We start from the raw sequence: 17,560 nt of genomic DNA, 5'->3' as shown, positions 1-17,560 counted from the left end.
GAGTTGTACGTCAATGGGTCAGAACCAGACAAGCTTTGCAGTACCAAACAAGACACAGAGAGTAGTCAGAAGAGAAGCTGAGATCAGAACCAGATGGACAATGCAGTAGTAAACGAGAGACAGAAAATGGTCAGATAACAAGCCAGGGTCAGAGAAACGAGCAATCAAATAAGCACAGGAACAAGGAACACAGCTAGTGAGTCAGAGACTACAGCTAGTGAGTGGATACTTGCAAGTACCAATGGCACCAGAAGATCGTGAAAAGACTGCATTTACCACTCCTATGGGCCTATTTGAGTTCAACTGCATGCCCTTTGGACTTTGCAATGCGCCTGGAACTTTTCAGAGATTGATGGAGCGTTGTCTGGGCCACAACATTTTTTAAACTGTCCTGTTGTACTTGGATGATGTCATCATCTACTCCAAATCTTATGAAGACCATTTGAAACATCTGGCCGAAGTTTTTCAAGTTCTCATTAAGCATGGACTAAAAGTCAAACCATCCAAGTGTCATCTACTGAAGCCAGAAGTTAAATACTTAGGGCATATTGTCAGCTCTGAAGGTGTAAAACTAAATCCAGAGAAGATAGCCGCCACCTGAAATTGGCCTACTCCTACTATGGTGAAGGAAGTAAGAAGTTTCCTCAGTTTCGCAGGATATTACCGATGTTTCATTCCTCACTTTGTCCAAATTGCAGAGCCAGTTTTGGAACTTTTGAGAGGACATCCTAAAAGATATCAGAAATCTCCAATACCAGTTGAATGGAACACTGAAAGAGAAATTGCCTTCCAGCTCCTGAAAAAGAAGTTAACAGAACCACCAATCTTAGGTTATCCGGATTATGGTATATGGCCAGGAAGGGGTTTAAATAGAGTACCTGGGATCAGAACCTGATAGGTCCACGGCTTGGAGCTCCATTAGTTAGAAACACCAGCATACAGTAATAGAGCAGCTGAGCAATCAGCCCACTACCAATTTCTCCCAGTACAAGCCCACTGCATAGAGAAACACAGTATTGCATCCTGTTGCTAAGTATGCTTTAGAGTCACAAAGGGGCATGGCTCAGTAGCACTTATATCCCGGCGTGGCTGCACTGAGAATGAGGATTGTGCCTCTGGAGCCCAGACAGGTACTTTTCTTAAAGACAAGTTGTATTTTTTTAATTTAATATACTGTATTTTGTATTGAAAAAACAACACCTTGATTCTGGTGTTCACTATGCACTAAATAACAAGACATCCTTATTCTGCTATCACAGCTATACCATACTTGTATAGTTTTATTATGTTCATTTTTTTAAATGAAAACCTTTGAAAAAAAAAAAATTCTTATGTGGGATGAGCTGTAGAATTTTTAGGACCAATTTGGGATACAGTACATACAACTTTCTGATCACTTTTTGGGCGGACAAGGTGAACAAAAATAGCAAATTGTTTTTTTTTATATTGTAATAGTTTGGAAATTTTTCAGATGCTGCAATGCCTATTATGTTTATTTTTTTATTGGTATATGTAAATTTGGGAAAGTTTGATGATTTGAATTTTTTATATTTTTGTGGGTTTTTTTTAACTTCTTTTACTCAGTGATTTTAAGTCCTCTTAGGGGACTTGAACTTGCAACCTTCTGATCGCTTGTCTCATAGACTGCAAAAGAAAACTATTGCTATTCGCCATAGGGGCTCCGATCGGAGGACAGAGACAGCCTGCCTCTCCCTCTGTCTAACCCCCACAGATGCCACAGTTGTTATTGCATCTAAGTGGTTAAATGACTGGTATTATCATCATCACCAGTTCCAGTCATGGCACCCACCAGGTATGGAGCAAGCTTAGCTAGTGAGACAGCTCCATACAACCCCTTAATGCCTTGACATACTGTACATGCTTGTGATTATGTTTTAAGGGGTTCAAACGACCTTGATTCTGTGATTTAATAATCCAATCTTACTAATGTAAATTGGAACATTACTTTAACCCCTTCCCAACCACCATCGTAGATGAACAACGGAAGTCAAGTCTTTAAAGATGATGCCCGTTCCTCAGCAGAGTGGGCACCATAGCCGCATGGTTTCTGCCTGTTCATACAGCACCATTTGCAGACATTTAACCCCTCAGATGCTGTGGTAAATTATGGTACTGTGGTCAATTATCCGAACAGCTCCCCAACATGTAGATTGGGAAGCCATTTATTCACGGTGGTAGCCTCAAGCATTCTAGAGGCTACTACGCTTACCACAGTGATATTTACATTAATCTACCGTAGACTAGAATGGTAATTAACTGCAGTTTATGAAAGAAATGATCTAATAATCACATGTTCAAGTCCCCTATGGGGACTTTATAAAGTAAAAAAGAAAAATATGAAAAAAATATGAAAATTGTAATCACACCCTCTTTCCACATATTAAAAATGAAAATGAAAAAACACTAAAAATAAAAGTAATTGGCATCGCCACAGCCACTAATACCCTTACCATTAAAATATTAATGTATTCATCCCATATGATAAATGCTGTAATGGAAGAAAAAAATCGAAGTGGCCAATTCATCATTTTCTCATTGCTTCACCTTCAAGAATTAATTGAACAAAAAGTGTTCAAAAAGCCATACACACTCCAAAATGGTAACAATACAATTTTTTTTTTTTTCAGTATTAAATTACAAGGAAAAACAATTTAATGTGGTATTTTTATAATCATACTGACCTGGGGAAAAAAGGGAACATGTTAGTTTTTATTGCATAGGGAACACTGTAAAAACAAGGCCCATGAAACTGTCAGAATTCATTTTTTTCCAATTTTACACTATTTGGAATTTTATTCCAGCTTCCCACTACATCATAGGCAATATTAAACAGTAGCATTAGAAAGTCCAACTTGTCTTGCAAAAAGACAAGTTCTCATACACCAATGTGAATGGAAAAATGAAAAAGTTATGGCTCCGGAATGGCAGGGAATAAAACAAAAAAGCAAAAATGGAAAATTGCACAGTCTGGAAGGGGTTAAATGAATATCCAGTTGTTGTCCATTGGGACATTATAAAAAAGGTCAAAGATTTGAGCAGCTCTCACCTGCCGAGGATTCCACTGTGTAGCACGGAACAACTCCTTCACCCGAATCAGGAGAAATACGAAGTATGAAGAAAAAAGGGGGATTTTTTCCAGCTTGTAGTTGTGGTAATCCAAAGGCTTTTATTCAATAATCACGTAAGTATAAAATCCAGGTACAAGAAAGCAGGTCTACATGTTTTGGGCACAATTCAATTTTAGCCCTTACTCACGTGATTATTGAATAAAAGCTTTTGGATTACCACAACTACAAGCTGGAAAAAATCCCCCTTTTTTCTTCATTGGGACATTATGTATCTGTCATTCTATGATTACATCTTGCCTACAGAGCTTACGAGGTGGTCTGAGCCACAATTGCACCTCTGCCTCCTCAGGCTGTTGTGTATAAAAACAAGTCTATTACATGCTTCCTGGGAAGTCAGTGCAAGGGAAACTGATGGGAGTGTGTCCATTCTGTTGAAACCCTCTACCTGTCTTGGCTCGGGGGAGTGTTCACACAAGTTAAAAACCTTCTAACAGAACTACCTACTTCACATGTGGAGAAACATCATACAAGACTTAACCCTTTGGAGGACATACTTTTCAACATGTTGCCATATTATAATAGCCCACAGCAACAGTTAAAACCTGTTTTTGCTAAAACAACTCCTGTTTCCTCCTCTTTGCATTCTAAATATGGTCTCAAACCATACACTCACACTTTGTAAAAAATGTTTGGAGGCAGCCAACATATTTTATATTTTTGATACTGTCACAGCTTCTATCAGTAGATATGGCCGGTAAAAGTTAAAGGCTGGAGTGGAACTGTGCATGTGTGTCCATCTCAGTGAGGTGGACAGAGAAGTAAGGAATAGGACAAACAGCAGGTGGCGCAATGAAGATAGATCTTATTCCTTAACTCTGTGGCTATACAAAATTTTTAATTGCATGCAACTACAAAAGTATTCAGATCTAGGCACTGCTATGAAAAAATGTAGAATAGAGCTATCCTTTTGTTTATTTTTCTTTGTTTTAATTGTAAGTATTTATGTATTTAATGCAATACAGCTTATATTGCTATAGACATCATTTCAATTCAGGGGATAACAAAGGCTGATTATGAAAATTGTCATTTTATTTTTCCACATGTTTAAGTTACACAGGTGAGCATTTTATTGTTGGGAAAATAACTGTAATTTTGAAATTGATTTAAGTACATGTAATTCCACTATTATAGACTGGCATCAAAAGCTGGAATTTACACATTGCACTTTGCCGGTGTTATGCTCTTTTATGTTTCATTTAAATTGGATAATGGTAGAGACTTATGGGCAAATTACTGATCATAGGATAAGGATTAAATAAAAGGATTAGTCTGGTGCCTTAGAACGTAGGGATAAGAAGTGTTCTAGGTTTCAGGTATTATGGAGAGTACAGATTTATTTTTCATTATATTAGCATAATTTACAATGAGTTAATCTAATGTCCACCTTCCTTTCCTGTTGTAAGAAGAACATTTAAGGGAATTTGTCACTAATAATTTTTCCTGCCAGTTGAAACCAGATAATAGCGTCACATATCAATTTTTTTCTAAACAATTTGTATTTCTGAACATGATTATGGGGGCTGCCCTCTTGCCTGAGCTGTTGTTAACAGCATTTAGAGATATGCTTTACAGCAGCCACATGGGCCATAGACACAATAGACTGGTGGGAACTGATTGACTTCTATGGGAGAGCTTTCTAGGCATGCTCTGTGACCTCTGCAGAGTTCATTATGTTGATAAGCTTTGACAATTACCTATTGCGAATGACGGATCCTGTGCCATCGATGTACAGGTGATATCTGTCAATGTAAGCTATCTACAATTTTTCAACCTATCCATTTCACCAGTCTGTCTAGTTCCCATTTAAAAAGTAGATATAATGGTGTAAATATGAATAAACACAAAGGGACAGTTTTATCATAGCCCAGTGGTGTACCCATGCCTCATTTTAAATTAGATGCAGATTTCTGCAATCTGTAGACCTGAACTGAAATCTCAGTCTTCTTCTATACCAGAAAACTGGTGTAGAAAATTATAAATGTGGCAGGGCCGCAGTTCCTGACCTCTCCACGCCTACTTTTCAGGAAAGTGGCAAGGCCAGCGGAGTAGCGGCACACGGGCAAGGAATTTTGTGTTAGTGATGTTGAAAATGCTGTTGAAAACCTTTTTAGGCCACAAGAGTGGTGCCTCTGTATAATAAATGTAGCCCAAACTGCCTAGGGCTTGTTTGCATCTGCGTTGGAGACTCTAAAGCTTCCGTCACAGATTCTCCCCCAAAAAATCCTACATGCGGGACTTTTTTGACTGGTAAAAAAACTGGTCTCCAAAGTACAACTGAATGGACTTCATTGTTCAGCTTAGTTCATGTCAGTTATGTGCCGGACCAGCACTTATATTATTTTTTTTGTTTTGAACCTATAACGGAGCAGGACAATGGAAATTACTAGCAGTGATGTGAATTCGCCCTAAAATAACTTTTGTCATCCAAGGTAATGAATATTGTGAACTTAATAAAGTCAGTACTGTAAACCTTCAAGATATACAGTATGAAAACTGGTTTGCACAGTGGCGTAACTACCGGGGAAGCAGGGGAAGTGGCTAGTTCGGGGCCCGGGCTGCCAAGGGGCCCGGTGCCCGGCAGCGTCTGTGAGTCTGTGACAGTTTATTTTCAAGTTAAATAGTTAATCATGATGGATTCAACTTGTCTTAAGTTGTTCAGGGCCCCTTCACAGCAGGCGCAGCAGCGGCGGCGGAGGCCCCCCCCCTGGGTGACCCCCCCCCCCCCGTCCAATCTCTTTGCTAATGTGATCTATCTATTCTTACTGTCTCCTGAAGTCTGAGTACAGCGCGCAGGCTGTATTAAGCACGCCCACATACTGATGATTCAGAGCAGAGAGGCGGGCAGACAGCAGTAGGCGACAGGAGGCGGGACAAAACAGCCAGGAGGACAGGAGCTGCAGGCGGCAGCAGTAGAGAAGAGCAGAGCAGCAGCATGTCAGGTCCAGCACCAGCGGTCCGGTCCAGTGCAGTGTGTGGTAGTTAGGATAGGAGTCGGCAGGTATGGAAGTAGTACTGGATTTCATATTTCTTACAGTCCCCCTAGAGCTCCTCAAGCCTACAGGTCATCAGCCTACCAGAAATGAACTTCAGTAATCAGTAGATTGCACTACATCCTCCTGTCCTGCTGGGAAGGTATATCATTATCATGCTATTAACTCATTGGGTTGCACCCCATTTTGGAACTGGGTGCAGTCAGAGGACATTTTAATTATCGCATGTCCATTTTGCAGCTCTATAGTAACTCAACAGGACAGTGGCTTGCCTAGTGACAGCCCATCTTAAATGACACTTCAGATAATAATTCATGGTAGTTCTGTAATTCAGTTTCTAGCTATGAACTGGGAAGATTAGGATGAGCAGCTCCACAGGCCATTATATCCGAAGGAAATGACTGCAGGCTGCAGCAATAGCTATGTTACTTACATGTATGAGTTTTGCTGAGGGATTTGATCAGTTATTGTGAGCCAGTACTATAATCTGAGTATGCCACAATACTGCTTTTGGCTCACAATAACTGACCAGAGAACAAGTGTGAACCAACTCACCTTAGGCTACTTTCACACCTGCGTTTTGGATTCCGTTTGTGAGATCCGTTTCAGGGATCTCACAAACGGTCCAAAATGGATCAGTTCAGGTGAAAGACTCCCTTTAACTCACAGGGGCTTCTCTAATACTAAGGGGTCATCACTACTGTTTGGGTGCACTAAAGGGACATTATACTGTGAAGGGGCATGATTACCAATTGGAAATAAGGGAAATAACTATTGTGAGGGGGCACAGAGGCATGCCGCATAACTACTCTGTAGGACACTAAGGGCCGGGGGCATAATTATGGGATGTAACTACTTTGTGAGGTACTAATGGAAAATGTCTACTCTGTGGGGCAATAAAGGGGCATAACTAGTGTGTGGACACTAATTGGGAATAATTACTGTGTGAGAGCACTAACAACATTTTACTGCGTGGGGGCAATAAGGGAGCATAACTACTGTGAAGGGGAAATAATGGAGCATAACTACTGTTTGGGGGCACTAAGGGGCATACCTACTGAGTGAGTGGGATGTCCGACGTTGTGTGGTGAGTGTAGGCGTCTTACAAGCCGCTGCTGAGGGAGGAGGGAGGGGTTGTGGGGAAGTTGCTCTGGGCATTCATACATTTGCTCTGGGGCCCATACATTTCTAGCCACTGTCTGCGCCTCCCTGGCTACTTTCTGTACCCCTGGGCCCTGACCCTTATCTGTGCCCCCCTGCCTTTGTCTGCGCCCCTGGCCCCTGTGTGCACCTCCCTGGCCCTTTCAGTGCAGACCCTGGCCCTTATCTGCGCCCCCCTGGCCCTTATCTGCGCCCCCCTGGCCTGTGCCAAAGGAGTGGGGTTTACACAGGAGGAGGGAGGTGCAAAGCGCGCTGGGGGGGCCCTTACAAAAATTTGCTGTGGGGCCCAGTAATTTCTAGTTACGCCCCTGGGTTTGCATGTTCATTCATGATAATTTATAATAATGATTCCACATGTCAGTAACATAGTACCATAGACTAAAAAAAGACATACGTCCATCCAGTTCAGCCTGTTATCCTGCAAGTTGATACAGAGGAAGGCAAAAAAAAACATGAGGTGGAGGCCAATTTTCCTAATTTTAGGGGGATAAAATTCCTTCCTGACTCCAATCCTGCAATCAGAATAACTCCCTGGATCAACAATCTCTCTCTAGTAGCTATAACCTGTAATACTATTACACTCCAGAATACATCCAGGCCCCTCTTGAACTCTTTTAGTGAATTCACCATCACCCCCTCCTTAAGCAGAGAGTTCCATAGTCTCTCTGCTCTTACCATAAAGAATCATCTTCTATGTTGATAGAGAAAAATTGTTTCCTCTAGACGTAGAGGATGTCCCCTTGTCACAGTCCTGGGAATAAATAGATGATGAGAGAGATCTCTGTATTGACCCCAGTAAGTGATCAGAATTGTGTGAACCAACGCACTCATGACACTTCTAGGTAGACTATTGCCTTCCAAGGAAGCTAGATTTTACTTGAATTTTACATTTGTTTCTGACATAGACATGGGAAAATTAAATGTGTGAAAGCTCATTTTCATGGTTGAAACAGAAAGGCCATAAAGGAAGATCCAACTCTGCTTGACCAGTAAAGCCTATTTGCTCCCTCTAGCGTTGTCTGGACTCACAGTCAATTATTACCAGTGATACAGTACAAGCTGATGGTTTTTATCTGGCCATATTTTAATCAAATGTTGCCCTTTTTAACTTGAGTGTTCTGGAGGTTAATGTCTTTAATTGGAAGTATACTACATTAGATAAATATGATTTTGGACAGTGATTCAGTGAGGATATTTGTAAAGTTATGCATTTTACGATTAAAGGGGTTGTCCCATGATAAAACATTAAATATAGGTGATAAATATTGGATCTCTAGGGTCCCCACTGCTGGGACACTCACCTTCTACTAGGACATTTGTCCCGACCTGCTGTTCTAGAAAAGTGTCAGTTGAACTGATGGAGATAGCCGATTGTTGTATGTGCTTTTTTTTGTCCATCCTACAGTCATTATTGGATCAGTAGTGTGCATGCATGACCACTGCTCCATTTAAACTCCTCTTTTGGGGTTTCCAGGATCGTATGTTTATTACCTTTTCTGTAAATTGGTAAATGGTTTTCATGATATAACTCCTTTTACAGACCCCATGTGCCATAAGTGGTTTTGAAACGTGATGCTTTAAATGGGTTGGCAATATCAATATCATCAATATCTGATTGGTGGGATTCTGACACCACACCACCCTGCTGATCAACTTTTTCGGAGTACAGTAGCTCCGGTGCCACAAGTCGATGCTAAAACTACAGCTCCATCCATTATGTTGTGAATGTAGTTGGTTATGGCAAATGCTGCTCCAGTTAGAAATAATGGGAGCAAAGTTACAGTTACAGGCTCTGACCACTGCACAATGAATGGAGATGTGTAGTTTCAGTACTGACTTTTGTCAGCAGAGCTACTTTAGGACAGCTGATCGGCAGGGGAGTAGGGTGTTGGACCCCCTATCCCCCCAATCAGATATTGATGGCCTATTCTGAGGATAGGCCATCAGTTGTAAAGGAGTGGACACCCCTCTTGAAGTCACTAAAAAGGATTACAATTAACTTGTTGTGCTCCTTTATATATGTGTGAAAATCCCAGACTTGCTTCTGAATTGTTGCTTGCTTCTGTATCCCACACATGATTTAAATTTTGATGGTCAACATAACTTATTACAGTTTTTTGTATAGAAGTGATAAAAACAAGTATTCAAGGTTTGAATACAAATCGTTTTTTTTTTATAGTGTTGTACGTGGGATTATTGAATGCATTATTCTAAGCTCCATTGGCAAACTAAGATGAATAGCACATAGTTCTTGCAAAATTTGCATTGGAAAATATTTGGAATGATGATATACTATATTTGTGTAATTATTTATTATTTTGGAACAGATAAAGAAAAAGGAGTTTTATTACCAGTGAAATTTTTCCCTGAGAAACCTGGCCGCTATACCTGCAAAATTTTGCTACGTTCCTATCATGATGTACGAGTCTATATGATTGAGTGCGTTGTCAATCCGTGCAGCACAGAAACAGAATTGGAATTTATTACCCCGGCCTGTGAAGCACTGATTCAAGATATTCCAATAGTAAGTTATACCACATGGCTTCATTATATATCATATTACAATGTATCCATCTTGAAAACTGGACACATAGACTTTGAACTTGATAAAGTGTTGGATGCCAAAATGTTTGAAGCTTGGAGGTAAATATAGCTACATTGAATTGTTTAAATACCAAAAATATTGAATAGATCCTAAAAAGCATTTTCTATTTCTATTGGAAATGTTTAGTTTTTTTATATATTTTTTTATAATGTGGATATTATTTCTATAGTTTAATTAATTATGCATATTATTTCTATGTTAATAAGGTGCTCAGAGCACAAATGGGCTGGCCTAGCCCCTCGCAGCACTACGCCACCTCCACTTCTTGCCCTTGCCACTCCTCTTCCAGTGAGATTGACACGACTAGGTACCCTCACTGCGCCAGTCCCTGCTCTGAGATCTTTGTTGCGCTTGTGCTGATAGTAGTGGTGCCGGTGTATATTTCAAAAAGACAAAAGTAATAAAGAAGTGATACGTAACCAGAAAATTTGTATTTACCAGCTTTTGGGACACGGAGATCCGCTTATCAAACAACCTTTCAAACAAATGACTGAGAGAAGATCACTTAATCCCTTGCCAACATCAGCCTTACATGTATTGTGGAACTCAGGGTTTTAAACATGGTGCCCACTCATGAGCTGAACAGATGCCATAGCTGACCAATTACTGCTGTATTATAGCAGTGTGCGTGATTAGAGATAACTCTGACCACAGACATTGAAACCCTAACTTGTTATGGTCAATTGTGTCCACAACATCTGAAAGTTCATTTACTAGGACTGGCTTCCCCTGGAGACTAAATGCCCTTCTCCATGATGAGATCGTGGAGCCGTGCGGTTGATACGGCAGCCAGGAGCCTTCTGATGGCTTTCAGGTCTGCCATAGCAAAGTCCTTATTAAGCTTAATAAGAACACATCATTTCTACTATAGTAATGAATAAGAACAGTGTATTATGCGATGGGAAAGTGAATCAAGTCAGCAAAGGAGCCAATATGGACAATCACAATACATTAGTAATTGTCTTATATTACTATTGTCTACCTGATCAATGCCATTTGATGAAATGAGACAACCCACTTAAGGGGTTACATTAAGACATTTGTACAATTTGGTGATACATAATTAAGATAAGCCAAAGTAATAATTACAAGTTTTTTGTTTAGATGGAAGGGCAATGGAGATAATGACTCAGACCTTATTCAGACAGCTGATGGCAAGCTCATCCATGTTCTACACAGTGAACATGGACGAGTTGTAAAACAAAGATAGAGCACGGTGCCAATTTATTGGCAGGGTCTGATGGTCCCTAATTGCTCATGTGAAGCTACCCTTTCAGTTGAATGGGCCATTGTTCAGTCCAGCTGCTGTAAAGTCTAAACTCGGAGAGCACCCCAGGGGTGGAATGTTACTGTGTAAAACTGGCTTTAGGCATTCAGAGATCTGGAGTCAATTTGATAGGGCTATAAAGTGTGCCCATGTAATGGAACATACAATCCAGGTATTAAGGTGCATTCACACAACCGTATTTTTGGTCCGAATCCAATTCGCATTCTTCGTGATTTGCATGCGGACACAATAATCTCTATGGAGATTCAAAAAATGCGCACAGCACACTGATGTCATTCGTGTGCTGTCTGCCTCCATGCGGCTGAGCCGCAAACAATAGGATGTATCCTATTCTTGTCTATTTTTCAGAAAAGAATAGTTATATTTTCAATGGTGCCCACGAAAACTGCATCTGTATTTTATGGATCTGTCATTTCTGGACCACAAAATAGATACAGTCGTGTGAATGCACCCTTAGATTGAGTCTTTGTGTCAGTGATTGGGAATTTCTTATTAGTTTGAATAACTCTAATTTCCTAATCCTGTCATTCTTAAAAGACCTTCAATTCCTTCATACTGTGGTCTGGTCCAGAGAAATGTCTATCCATAGAATCATTCAGCTCCTTCCTTATTGTGTATCTGTGTGGATTTACATCCTGCATTATAGTTTCTGATGAGCTAATAAAGGTATCACTCCAATAATACTTATATCACCAGATTGCTGTACATCTTCCAAAGAGCCCAATAATAGAACCAGTTTATTTCTAGCACTATTTGTTTAATATTTATACCCTATGGCAGTGATGGCTAACCTTGGCTCTCCAGCTGTGGTAAAACTACAACTCCCAAGATGCCCCCCTTGCTTGGCTGCTCTCAGAACTCTATAGAAATAAATAGAGCATGCTGGGAGTTGTAGTTTCACCACAGCTGGAGTGCCAAGGTTAGCCATCACTGCCCTATGGTGACTTTGTGGTAAATTTCCTCATTTTTTCTTCTTCTCCATAACGCCTCTGCAGTGCAAATTCCAACACCGCTGTAACCATTGCAACCAATGATACTGAAAAACAGGACAGATTTTTGAGAAATATTGCTGTCTTTGAAAAGTAATAGTTTTGTAAAGGAAGAAGTGAAAACTATGTGATAGTACTTTATACATATAATTGCATGCTTTTTAGGCATTTTAGGCACCCACATAAAAAAGAAAAAATATGATTTTGTAAACCTTCTTGTTGTAGAGACCTCTGTACCCCCTCCTCCCCAAAAAATAAATAAATCTACAATTATTTTTTAAATGAACACTCTGGATACAACGGATTTCCTGGATCATGCCTGCTGTCAGACATGAGAGACACGGGGATTTGTTTTGCTGTTTTTTGGATCTCTGTGTCATTCACCACTGGTAATACAGTGTATCTAGGTCACGTTAAGTGTTCCTTTAATATATTTAATGTGTTTTTTTGGGGGGCAAAATAGATTTTTTCATTTTATTTTTATATTTTTATGTTGCTTAAAGGGAACCTGTCACCGGGATTTTGGCCATAGAGCTGGGGACATGGGCTGCTAGATGGCCACTAGCACATCTGTAGTACCCAGGTCCCATAGCTCTGTGTGCTTTTATTGTGTTAAAAAGCCGTTTTGATACATATGCAAATGAACCTCATATGTGTCTTGTATCCGGAGATGAGTCAAGCGGAAAGGAGCCCAGCACCGCCCCATGTCCTCCGAATCTCCTCCTTGCTGGCTGACGTCACAGAGCTGGAGCGCCGAAATCTCGCGATGCGCGAGCTAGCGCATGCGCAGTGTCGGCATCATGTTCACAGGGAACGAACTACGCATGCGCTAGCTCGCGCATCGCGAGATTTCGGCGCTCCAGCTCTGTGACGTCAGCCAGCAAGGAGGAGATTCGGAGGACGCGGGGCGGTGCTGGGCTCCTTTCCGCTTGACTCATCTCCGGATACAGGACACATATCAGGTTCATTTGCATATGGATCAAAACTTTTTTTAACACAATAAAAGCACAGAGAGCTATGGGACCTGGGTACTGCAGATGTGCTAGTGGCCATCTAGCAGCCCATGTCCCCAGCTCTATGCGCAAAATCCTGGTGACAGGTTCCCTTTAATTTCATTTAATAAAGGGAACCTGCAATTTTGATTTCGCCCTCCAAACTCTCTGGATTACTTTGCATGTTCATGTGGTCCCCAATGATGTTCTTAAGTACTTTCTTAGACTTCAGAATACAGTTAAGGAGGCAACTTCTCTCTGAAAGACATGCGAACACCACTCAGACCTTATCTCTTCTCCAGTAATTGTCATTGCCAGCACTAGATTTCAGGAGGCCAGGGGGATGATGTTTCCAGTGCTGACAATCACAGAAGAACAGGCAGGGTTTGGGTGGGGTTAGCTTGATTTCCAGGGAGGAATAAGCTTGAGTTTGACTACATTAAAGTCTAAGTAAGCATATAAGAATGTCATCAGGAACTATATGAATGTCCTATAAAGGTAATCCAGTGCGTTTGGACAGCAGGTTTCCTTTAAATTAAACACATTATCGCTTCATGTTTGGTCTCTTACCTCTTTTGTATTATTTGTTTTGTTTACTTTTTCAGTATGTTTATTGCAGCCTTGCTTTACATTTTCCCCCTTTAGTGTATATTATGCTCATTTTCTGGTTGATTTCGGTTCTTATTCACTGTATTGTGCTGTTCTATAATACACTGCTTGCAAGATGTCTATTTGTACAAGCCCCACAGCAAGTTAAATGATCTGAAAGCGTCTTAATTAACTTATTAACCGTTCCGTAAATGCATCCTTCATAAACATACAGCTTGTTCTTTGTATGGTAATTTAATCATCCACAAAGACTTTGCCCTATTTCATATTTGTGTTTTATAGTTGAATTCATTTTTATAACATTTTGTCAGTTTTTTTACTTGATTTATGTTGTCATTTTGCTGATGAAAAAAACATATGGCATATTGGCATATGTACTTTTATAATAAATATAGTGCATCAAGTGTTCTAAAGCCCTGTTAGTGGGAAGCAGTAGTTTACTCTACATCATAAGCTGGATGTAAGATAATTAAAGTATGTCTGGGTTGGCGTAATAGCGATCATTAGCCATCTTTGTGTTTTCTTGGTACTTTTTGAGTTCATAATAATTTGCATCTACTTTTTTTTCTTTACAGTGCAATATGACTCAACAAGACTGGAAGCTAAAAGCTATTCTTCAAGTAGATCGCTTCTATGGTCCTCCATTCTTGTATATCCCAGCTGGTGAAACAGCACAGTACCCACTATTATTTAAACCTACTGTTGAATGCTGTAGCATGGTAAGTATTGTGACCTTTAGAAGAAACCTTTAAAAAAAAAAAAAAAAAACAGCTTGCAAGAAGGAAAAGTTCTTATACATCTATTGTTTAGTCTGAGGAAATAATTCATACAATTATATTTCCTTTTAAGAATTCCGTAATTATTTCCATCCTTTTTTAGACTGGGCTCAATGTACAGAAAACATTCAGAATGTTTCATCGATCCTGTTTGTTTGAATTACATAGTAACATAGTTTTTAAGGCTGAAAAAAGACATCCATCCAGTTCAGCCTGTTATCCTGCAAGTTGTTCCAGAGGAAGGCAAAAAAAAACAAAAAACTGTGAGGTAGAAGCCAATTTAAGAATAACTCCCTGGTAGTGATGGCCCTTCCGTTCGCCTGGTGGTTGGTTCACGGCGAACTTTAAGTGTTCGCAATCCGCCAAACATGCGAAGATATGGCGATGATCGAACGCGCCATATTCTTTTCCATTGCGCTGAACTTTGACTCATGACACATCAGGTGGGAAAGGACAGCCAATTGAGACATTTCAGCACATGGACACACCCCCTACCCTATAAATAAACCCCATCTGGCAGTCATTTTACATTCTGTGTTTTGCCAGTGTAGGGAGAGGTTGCTGAGTGGAGCAGGGACAGACTGTTAGGGACACCAAACGCTAGCTAATAGGGCCAGAAAAGTCCCTTTAAGGACTGGTATAGGTGTACTATTGATAGGTATGATATACTGAGGGGTGTGATATACTTATAATATATTTTCTAACATAGAAAATATATTATAGTGCATTTGCATTGTGTAGCAGTTGTGTGCGGTTCTTCTGAGATACCACAGCTAGATAGAGGGACAAACGCTATTGGAACATCTAATTGCAATTGGTGTGATATACCAGTTGCCCCCCAAAAACTGATTGAGGCAGGGGTGTGATATACCTATAATATACCTTCTATATAGGGCATTTGTATTGTGCAGCAGTTGTGTGCGGTTCTGCTGCGATACCACAGCTACATAGAGGGACAAACGGTATTGGAACAACTAATTGCTACTGGTGTGATATACCTGTTGCCCCAAAAAAACTGATTGAGGCAGGGGTGTGATATACCTATAATATACTTTCTATATAGGGCATTTGTACTGTGCAGCATTTGTGTGAGGTTCTGCTGCGATACCACAGCTACATAGAGGGACAAACGCTATTGGAACACCCAATTGCTACTGGTGTGATATACCATCTGTATTGATGGAAGCGCATATTGCTTCTGGCACCCCCCTGAGAGCCAACACCCGAGGTGAACTGCCCCCCATGCCCCCCCTTAGTGCGCCACTGGAATAGAGCCCAATACTGACCACGTGGTACCCCACTAGTGACAGTGACCCAATCTGAGTGTGTACCGTTAATAACCACCCTCTGTTTTCTATCATTGAGCCAGTTACTTACCCATATACAGACGTTTTCTCCTAGTCCGAGCATTCTCATTTTATATACTAACCTTTTATGCGGTACAGTGTCAAATGCTTTGGGGATGTCCAGATATACGACATTCATTGATTTGCAGTGGTCAAGTCTAGAACTTACCTCCTCATAGAAACTGATTAAATTAGTTTTACATAACGGATCCCTCACGAAGCCATGCTGATATGGCGTTATTTGCTTATTTTCATTGAGGTACTCCAAGATAGCATCTATTAGAAAACCTTCAAACAGTTTACCCACAACGGATATTAAAGGGAACCTGTCACCTAGAAAATGCATATTAAACCGCCAGCAGTACCTTATTGCAGCCTGTAGCATGACTATAAAGGTGTCTGTGTCTTTTCTGTAAAATGCGGCAAAAGTCTGAAAAAAGACTTTTATTCATCTGGCCACACTATGTAAATCATAGTCTTGAAATCAAGGGGGCAGCGGCTTTCTCGCCTGAAGTCAAGTGTGCCCGGCCTCCTTGAGTGCCCCTTAGTATTTGATTGATAGGATGTCCAATTCCTTCACTGCTAGGCACTTGAGCGTAGTCTCACACATGTGCAAGCTCTCATGTGCAAGTGCCTGATAATTGAGTTTACCTCACAGTGGATTGGAACAGTGCGCAGGCACCAGCACTGCAGGGACACAGTGCACGCACAAGACTACTTTTGAGTGTGCAGTGGTGAAGGAATTGGATTTCCTATCAATCAAACGCTATGGGGCTGGAAAGGGGGCGGGGCACTCTTGACTTCAGGCGAGAAAGCCTGAAGTTTCCTTGCTCTGTTTTTGGACCCTTTTTAAATATTGGTACCACATTTGCTATGTACCTATCCTGTGGAATATACTCTATGTCAGTATAGAGTCCTTAAATATCAGAAATAAAGGTCTGGCTATGACATGACTTCATTCTCTTAGGATACGGGGGTGTATGTTATATGGTATCGGCGATTTGTCTATTTTAATCTTTTTAAGATGCCGCTGTACTTTTTCCTGGGTCAGACAGGGCACTTTTAATGGGGAATTTACTTTTACATTCTGCATTTCATCTGACAGTTTATTTTCTTCAGTGAATACATTGGAGAAAAAATAAATAAAATTATAGCTTTGCTTTCTCATTATTGCTCTCTGCAACTCCCCCTTTATCACACTGTAAATGTTTAAAACCTTCAGATTTATACTTTTTACCATTTATATAATTGAAGAACATTTTAGGGTTAGTTTTACTCTCTTTGGCAATTAATCTCTCAGTCTCTAGTTTGGCTGCTTTTATTTGTCTTTTACATATTCTATTTTTTTCCTTACAGTTTTACAATGCTTCCTCACTACCCTCCTGTTTTAGTGATTTAAATGCTTCCTTTTGTCATTTATTGCTTTCTTTACATTTCTATTTATCCACATTGATGTTTTTTTGTTCCTTAACCTTTTATTCCCATAAGGTATGTACCTCTCACAATTAGATTTTAGGATGCTCTTAAAAATATTATTTTTGAAGACTTTGTCTCAGTTAGTTTTTGAAGTTTGGTATTTTTGTTCCTACCTGAAGAAACACTCTTTTGAATGATAATTGGAAGGTTATTACTTTATGGTCACTATTTCCCAGGTG

General features: G+C 40.2%; 1 protein-coding gene across 1 annotated transcript in view; it reads left to right on the top strand.

The window, feature by feature from the left end:
• Window positions 1-17,560, top strand: part of CFAP47 (cilia and flagella associated protein 47) — a 465,875-nt gene that overhangs the window by 229,879 nt on the left and 218,436 nt on the right. Inside the window, exons 40-41 of the mRNA XM_044285568.1 lie at window positions 9,628-9,824; window positions 14,359-14,502. Coding sequence (XP_044141503.1) covers window positions 9,628-9,824; window positions 14,359-14,502 — 341 coding nt within the window. The remainder of the gene's footprint in view (window positions 1-9,627; window positions 9,825-14,358; window positions 14,503-17,560) is intronic.

Source organism: Bufo gargarizans, chromosome 3 (genome assembly GCF_014858855.1).
Source record: "Bufo gargarizans isolate SCDJY-AF-19 chromosome 3, ASM1485885v1, whole genome shotgun sequence".
In the NCBI taxonomy this organism is placed as follows: Eukaryota; Metazoa; Chordata; class Amphibia; order Anura; family Bufonidae; genus Bufo; species Bufo gargarizans.
This window is presented reverse-complemented; position numbering and strand designations above follow the sequence as displayed.